At 43.4% G+C, this 8400-nt stretch overlaps 1 protein-coding gene across 1 annotated transcript; it reads left to right on the forward strand.

Moving 5' to 3' along the window:
• The first annotated feature begins 580 nt into the window (after positions 1 to 580).
• Positions 581 to 8361, forward strand: nr1d2a (nuclear receptor subfamily 1, group D, member 2a). Its single transcript, XM_063199419.1, has 8 exons — positions 581 to 1015; positions 2531 to 2776; positions 3016 to 3104; positions 3350 to 3494; positions 3912 to 4762; positions 5002 to 5187; positions 5748 to 5958; positions 6146 to 8361. Exons 1-8 carry the CDS (start codon positions 997 to 999, stop codon positions 6340 to 6342), a joined length of 1944 nt encoding a protein of 647 aa, XP_063055489.1. The 5' UTR covers positions 581 to 996; the 3' UTR covers positions 6343 to 8361.
• The last annotated feature ends 39 nt before the right edge of the window (positions 8362 to 8400 follow it).

Genomic DNA, 8400 nt, shown 5'->3' on the forward strand with positions numbered 1-8400 from the left:
TGCCTTACATTTCAACTGAAGCTCCTTCCTCAATCCTGGAGAACCTGCCGAAAAACTCTTTTTTTTTTACATTTAGAGATGTCAGATAGTGATCTCACTTTAACCTAGTGATGGTCATCATCTTGCCTCAAATGACTGGAACAGCTGTAAAGCATGCAAAGCAAATTTCACTAAAATCACAAGAAAGATTTAAAAAATGTACAATTTACTCAACGCCAATGTACCTGTACAATACCATTTTAGACTATAAAATACTCATGTAGTGTACATGTTATGCCCATGTTATTAGTTTCCAAATACTAGTATATATAAGAGCTTAATAACGAAGGAAACAAACAAACAAAAAAGCCTCAAGTAACTGGGCAAACAGCCGTGGTGGTGCGGTGTCCACAACTCACAGCCTGGTGATATCGGTGAGCCAAGTTACTGGAATCACGTTGACTGCCAGCTACAACGTGAGGGCAGAACTGTTACATGCACCAAGTTCGAGACTCCGCCTCTGAAAAACTGTGTCACTGGGTTAAAGTGACTCAGAGCCCAGGCCAGGAGGAGTGGCCGACAAATGGGTCACATGGTTTACACACAACTGCGAACACTAGTCTAGGTACAGCGCGGTTACACAGCCAGGGAGTGCCATACTCGGAACAATTTCACTTGTCATTCAGAGTTTTCTCTGCATCTTCAAGGATAGCGAGCATATCCGTGCTTGGATGTCTCTTCCGTATCAGTTCGTCGAGTTGTAGGTCTTCGCAAGGTGTCCTGCTTTTATGCACTTACTTTTCATTCAGTAACCTGTTAGTAACTATGTATCAGTATTACAACGTGACAAAGTCGTTACAGTGTTGTGATCTGTAGAACGGTCGTGAGCAACATTGTTGCATTTCAAGGGAAATCCTGTCTTTTGCACATTGATGTGTAACAACAACTCTTTTTGGACGTCTTCAGTACTTGCACTTAGAACGTTTCTGTTCTTACTTTCTTGACCCATTGCAGAACATGGAATCAACTAAACTCGGTAAGTACTTCCAAATTGTCATACAATTATCTGCCATCATACATGTATAGGCTACCTTGACAAGACAAACCGTTCATTTTTTTATTCGTCATACATTTTCACTCATTTGAAAACTGATGTTCGCAGTTTGTAGCGATGCTGTCAACCAACCATGTATGCACTTGTAGAATTAGGACAAACCAGCAAATGAAACGTATTGAAAGTTGTTAAGTATATAATAATAATGGATTGTGCTTTTATGTGTATATAGGTGACTATCTACCTATGAATTATTTTCCTGTTTTAGTCAAATACAAGGCACGCCTTAAGTGGGTTAGGAGTACTACTGGTGTTATGAACACATTGTACTCACGGTGTCTGGGTTTCCTAAACTCACATGGACGGGGCTGCCTAGCCATGTGCCTCTGTGTACACGATTCTCCGCTCTCGATTCCCATTGGTCGAAATCTTTCGTGACGTGCTCATTACATAATTCGGCACGATGTCCTGGCGCTGTTGCAGACTGCAGTACCACGTGAGGTAGCGGGAGACAGTTGTTCTGACCTAGATATTTCCCCCACAGAATGCATGTCAGATCCACGTGTGGGAGGGTTTTAGGAAAGGAATAGTCACTGCTAGTTAGGTAACGCCCCGTGGACTCACTCTTGACATCCACTGTACAGTAATATATTCCCGAAAATATCGATTAAAAAAAACAAAACAATAATACTACAAAATAATAATGGTCTAGTCTTTCTTTCCTTTTTGTTGACTCTACTACAGTACACACACATACACCCACTGGCAGTCCAGGCATATTAGTAAGACATAGACTTAAGGTTTTTTTTTTTTAAATATATATATTTCTGGATTTATTTGTACATATACACAATTCTGTCTTTTTCTAGTTGAATTGTTGATTTCTTGAGTTTGGGGTCAGCTTGGCTGACTTGTGATTTGGCCTTACTTAATTAAGCAATACTGACTTGGAGACCTCTAGACTATTTTGTTTTGAATCCTCTGCCAAACAAGATGAGCATTTTTGTGAATGTAGTGTGTTTGTGTGTGTTAAGGTTAAATGACCTGTTTATGTGTGTACACGTGTGATAGGGAGCTGCCACTGTGGAGTTGGATTATGTAACAGTGTTACTCAATGAAGTCAAAAGTGGGTCAATCTTTGTGAAGGCAGACACGGGTTCTACTCTCTTCCCCTTCCTGCTTTGCTCCACCTGGAAACCTTTACTTTTATACAAAAAGTTTGAAGACTATTGGGCCTTGAAATTAAAAAAAGCGATTCAAGCCATTTAAACGTCCCCTTAACCCACTTATACTTACAACTGCTTTTACCTGGCAAACATTGATCAGATAAAGAATCACCAAAGGGTTGTCCTCAAAAGACTTTTTTCACTGTCTTGTAACTTTGACCAAATTAGTTGTATGGGGGACACCCCTTTTACTCCTAGTAGATAGTAGAGTCTACCACAACCCCTGTGACTAACTTCTCGATTCACTCTTCCCTCTCTCCTTCTGTAACAGGAGGCGGCGTTATAGCCTACATTCGCTCGTCTGGCTCTTCGCCCGAGGCCTGCCTGAGTGACAGCTCCAGCGGCAGTACTACTAGTAGTAGTATCACCATGAGCAGTAGCCCGGCGAGCCCCCCTAACCTCTCCACCCTGCCCTCCGCCCCGGCCCCTGCCAAGAGGGGGTCCGCCAAGCATGCCCAGGCTGGAGCTAACCCCTCTTCTGGGGCCCACCCATCCACCGCCAAGAGCGGCATCACCAGTGAGTCAAAAGTTTTACCGGAACAGTTTCATACGTGACATTCATGCGCTGACGCTTTTCAAACATTTAGAGACCAATTCAATTCTTTGGCAATGGGTTTTGGAAATTGTTTTATTTTTAAATTAATCTTAAATTTAGCCTATTCTTTGCGTATGTATGGCTTCATTTCAGACAGAAATAGCAATGGTTATTAGTATGCATCATGTGACTAATTTGGTGTCTGTGGTTTTTTCTTGCAGAGCTGAATGGTATGGTTTTACTATGCAAAGTCTGCGGTGATGTGGCCTCCGGATTTCACTATGGCGTGCACGCCTGCGAAGGCTGCAAGGTGAGCACCTTAAAAGGACATTTGATTCAGTTCGATTCAGTTCAACTCATTTGGCATTCAGCCAAGTAAATGATGGGTGTATGTAATGGAATATGAAAAAAAAATAGAATATATATTTTTTTCTGGGGTTTAGACCTCCCTCCTGAAAAAAAAAATTCTGGCAGCACTACAGTTTAAATGTCATAGTGGGGATCGACGTTTCGTGGGGCACGTTTGGCTGACTCGTCTTCATCATTCATTTGCAGGGCTTCTTCAGAAGAAGCATCCAGCAGAACATCCAGTACAAGAAGTGTCTGAAGACCGAGAGCTGCACCATCGTGCGCATCAACCGCAACCGCTGCCAACAGTGCCGCTTCAAGAAGTGTTTATCCGTGGGCATGTCCAGAGACGGTAAGTTCAACTGAAATTATGCATTACGTCTATTTATTTCTAATGGCTCTGAGTTAATTGGGGGCTTTTGAGGACATTGAGGACCCTGCGACTATTATTAGTATTCGGAGGGGGAATACAGTCCATCATTTTGAGCAGGGCGGCTGTCGATTATCTGATGCTTCCTTGGGGAAGCTGCTGAGAAGAAAATTAAGCTCAAGACCCTCAGCAGCCAGACTCTCTGACCTTTCACCCTAGGTTAATTTTAGCAGCGTTCCGACCTTTGGATACTTTTTCTGCGATGTTCTAGTTATGTTCTGCTGGTCTGGCACTGTTCTAAATAAAAACACTAAATTAATCTTCCACACGTGACATCCTCCAGTTACGACGCTCTTTCTAATTTTTTTGACGTGTTCTGTCTGTGTTCTTTTCTTCTAGCTGTGCGATTCGGCCGCATCCCCAAGCGAGAGAAGCAGCGCATGCTGCTGGAGATGCAGAACGCCATGAACAACATGATGACCAACAGCCAGCTGCACCACATGCTGCATGGCACCACCGCCACTGGCACCGGCACCACCACTGAGCCCATCGCCATTCCCGGCATCGCCAGGACCTCCATCTCAATCTCCCCCTCCTCCCCATCATCATCATCATCCTCCTCCTCCGCCGGCTCCTCTTCCTCTTCTACCTCCTCTGCCATGTCTTCCTCCTCCTCGGCCCCCTCATCGCCTCAGAGCGTGTCGGCCGACTCCGAGTCCAACGCGCCCATGGACACCTCCATGAGCTCGGCCTCGTCGTGCGCGTCTGATAGCGGGGAGGAAGACGGCGGGAACAGCAGCAGTAGCAGCACCAGCGGTGGCAGCAAAAGCTCTAAAGCTCAGGAGAACATGTTCATGTTCGAGCAGGAAGTGGCTGCCCCCTCGCCCGTCACCTCCGCCCGAAGCTCCCCCTCGCTGGGCCTGGCCGAGCAGTTCAGCCAGAACAGCATGGAGGAACGCACCACTGAGTACAGGAGTCACAACGACCGCAACAATATCGCTCCTCCTCACCAGAGCTACCAGCAGCAGCAGCACCATCCGGCAGCTCCTACCATCTACAAGCAGCTACCTCAGAGCTGGGCCTACAGGGAAGAAGGCAGCAGCAGCAGGAGCAGCTACAGCCCTGTACAGCAGCAGCAACTCAGCAGCGCCCCTAGTGGCACTTATTCAGCTTACACCCAGAGCTCTTACCGCTACGGCCACAATGTGAACGAGCAAGCGGCCGCAGGACCGGCCAACCAAGGGCATCTGGTTAGTATTCACCTCTAGTCTGTCATTATAAGCTGTAGCCGTCCAAGTTGTTTGGCTGACAGAAAGATAAGAGTGAGCTCTCCAGTGTTTGTTTAGATTTTTCAGCGTTAAGTAGTTGTTGTTGATCTATAAAGCGCAAAGAGAGACATTACTTGAGGTTTTGTATGTGTTGTTTCCTCTCAAGTGGGCCCCTTTTTAAATCTCATTTCTCATCTGCTCCCCTCCCCCTCCACTACCAGGTATGCCCCATGAATACTTCCCCCGTGGTGGACCCCAGCCTGTCCAGTCACGAAATCTGGGAGGAATTTTCCATGAGCTTCACCCCCGCCGTGAGGGAGGTGGTGGAATTTGCCAAGAGAATCCCGGGATTCCAGGAGCTCTCGCAGCACGACCAAGTCAGCCTCTTGAAGGCAGGCACCTTTGAGGTAAGAAGACTTGAAGCTTCATGCGTTGATTAGTCTTATAAATATATCTTTTTAAAAAAAAAAAAAAGGTCATAGACTATAGCCATCATGATTCAGCAACCAGAACAAGGCACATCTGCTGCTCAAGCAACATTCACAGGCCACTTCCATTTTGTTAGTTTTTCATTGCCATCAGCTTGTTTTCCTCAACGTTAATGTTTAAGCACATTCACAGTTTTAGAGTGAGTGGTCCGCACAGTTGTTCCTTTTTTGTGTTTTTGTGTTCTTCCCTAGCAGAACTGTTTTGACCATTGAAGTCTTACTCAGATTCTCTACATAAATCTCAATGGTCAAAACCTAAGTCTGCCATGAAATAAAACGAGAAAAAAAAGATAAATGATTTCAAGTATTTGGACCCTTAACTCTAAAACTTGAATCAGCCTTTGTCCTGCACCTTATGCTGGGATGTACACAATCTTTCTTCTCAACTGTAAGCACATTCACAGACCACATAATTTTGCTCTTATTTCACGATTTTCCTCACCTTGTGATTTTCCCTTGTTCACCCTTCCCCTCCTCAGGTGCTGATGGTGCACTTCGCCAAGCTGTTCGACATACGGGAGCGCACAGTGACCTTCCTGAGCGGCAGGAAGTACAGCCTGGAGGCGCTGAGGTCCATCGGTGCCGGGGAGCTGCTCAACTCCATGTTTGAGTTCAGCGAGAAGCTGCTGGCGCTGCAGCTCACCCGGGAGGAGATGGAACTCTTCACCGCTGTGGTGCTCGTGTCTGCCGGTAAGTGCCGTACAACGAACAAGCTGAAATCATTTTAATCATTTTGTATTTGATAAGAGAGCCCTTTGTGATAAGAGAAACTAGAGACAAGAAACTATAGATTTTAAGTCGGTGATAGTGGCGGTAAAGAAATGTTTTAAGTTATTTAACACCGCTTTTTTTCTCCCTCTTCCTCCCTTCTCCACAGATCGGTCGGGTATTGAGAACTTGAACTCTGTGGAGGTGTTGCAGGAGGACTTGATCCGTGCGCTGGGCTCACTGATCATGAAGAACCATGCCAACGACCACGCCATCTTCACGAAGCTGCTCCTCAAGCTTCCCGACCTGCGCTCGCTCAACAACCTGCACTCTGAAGCACTCTTGGCCTTCAAGGTCCATCCCTGAATCTAGGAGGCGTCGTCTTGTCAAACGACCATCTTTGGGGATTTTTTAAAGTCACTGTAGAATGTATGTAAATTCAAAAAAAATCTTAAAGCTAGTCAAGGAGTGATGGACGATTTTTTTTAAAGACTGCCATTATTTGTACATGCACGTATTTGTGTGAAACCTTTTAAGGAATTTGTTTTTAAAGGAGGCGTCACACAGATTGAAAACAAACTTATGTTTGACGGATCATTTCTGTGATCTAAAAAAAAAAAAAAAAAGAACCACTGGATTACTTAAGTGGGTCTTTATGCACTTGCGACTTCTCAAGTGTATGAATCATAACCATAAGGTATACCTAATGTATATGCTTATGCCTACTGATCTTCCTTGTAGACTCTTGAAAACACTACACCTTAAGAAGAACTATCAAGGACTTGCATAAGATTCAGTTGTGGCAAATGCATGGCTATCTATGTAAGAACCTTGGTGTCAGTTGGTCCTTTCTAAAACAGGGGGATGATTTCTTTTATAAAAAGATAATATTTAAAAAGTTCACTTGAGAGTCTTCATGATGATTATAATTTGTAGTTTTGTTGGAGAGAATGTATGGCTACTTCAGTGTTAGCTAGCAGTCAGAATGCACATACACACACCAACACCGTTTTACCTTGCTCCTGTTTGCCTGTTATGTTTGTAGTTGTCCTACTTTGTTTTTGCACACATTTTGCTACGTGGATCAAAAGGCCGCAAGCTGAAAAACCTTATCAAAGAGACTCTTTTTCCTTGGACCTTTCTATGGGACCATCATTGGAACATGTTAGCAAGATTGTCTGGGTCTACAACCATAATTCCCTCGAAGAACATAGGAAGAGTATGTAGTTCAGTAGGAGAACTATATTTGAGTGTTTGTTACCGCCATTGCAATACAGAACCAATTTATATATCTCTGTATGTCAAACTTTGTACTTCCATTATCCCAAATCTTACCAGGAAATCGGGTACAGCCTTGTACCTTGCACAGAGGAAAGGGAAACGAGCAATGCAAGTCAACGTTTACCAAGTTGTATGCAGATGGCCTTAAATGGCCTCATGTCTTATGGTTGACATGGGGTGTGCTACTTTCTGTTTTCTTGTTGCTTATTGTTTGATTATTTTTATTTCCTGTAAACAGAGCAGTTAAGACATTTTTAAAGACCCCTTTTAACCAGGGGGTCGCAGTGCTTTTGGTGTCTGCTGTTCAAGAATCAAATCCTATGCAGAGGAAACAGCTGGCGTATGATTGATTGGCAGATGATGTATATCGACTCTGATCTGCTCAACTTATGTCCGTATGTTTTGTTTTTTGTTCTGGTTTTCTTTGTAAATGAGTCCAGTATGTATAGTTGTGTATATCTATTGCAGATGTATCTATTATAAATAGTATATCAATAAATATATACATAGTATGTAACATGGTGTGAGTTTGTTTGTTTAATCATGCAAGTTCATTCTTAACTACTCAGACACATTCTAGATTTAGTTCACTGTATATACCCTACAAAGGCAAAGCACAGAGACACCTTGGTGGAACTGACAAATTGGGCCTTTAACCCATTGTGTCCTGGAGCGACATGCGCTGCATTGAAGTTCTTGAGATTTTAGCTGTTTTATTAAAAATATGATATGTTAGAGCTGAATGACCGCATTCTAGTGCAAAATGAAGGTTCAAGCTTTTAAATCCAACTTATTTCATGTTTTGATGTGCTTCGGAGGCCGAGATATTTAGGTTTTAATAGGGAGAGGGCATCTTTTCCCAAAAAGGGTTTAGGCTAAAATGGGTTAAAAGTGTTGAGTTACACAGAGGCAAGATTATTTTGATCTACTCTGAGATACAACTAAATGTACACTTATTATTTTCATTTTGTATTGAAGTGATTAAATCAGACTATTTGTAAGCATACAGCTTTTGACTGTATGCCAAAGTAAAAACAAACAAACAAAAAAACCCTATTACTAACAGAATACATTTCACACACACAAATGGTAGTTCACACAAATGTCCACCAGATAGAGCTATTCACTTCATGTTCATAATAG

Source organism: Engraulis encrasicolus, chromosome 5 (assembly GCF_034702125.1).
Source record: "Engraulis encrasicolus isolate BLACKSEA-1 chromosome 5, IST_EnEncr_1.0, whole genome shotgun sequence".
Taxonomy (NCBI): domain Eukaryota; kingdom Metazoa; phylum Chordata; class Actinopteri; order Clupeiformes; family Engraulidae; genus Engraulis; species Engraulis encrasicolus.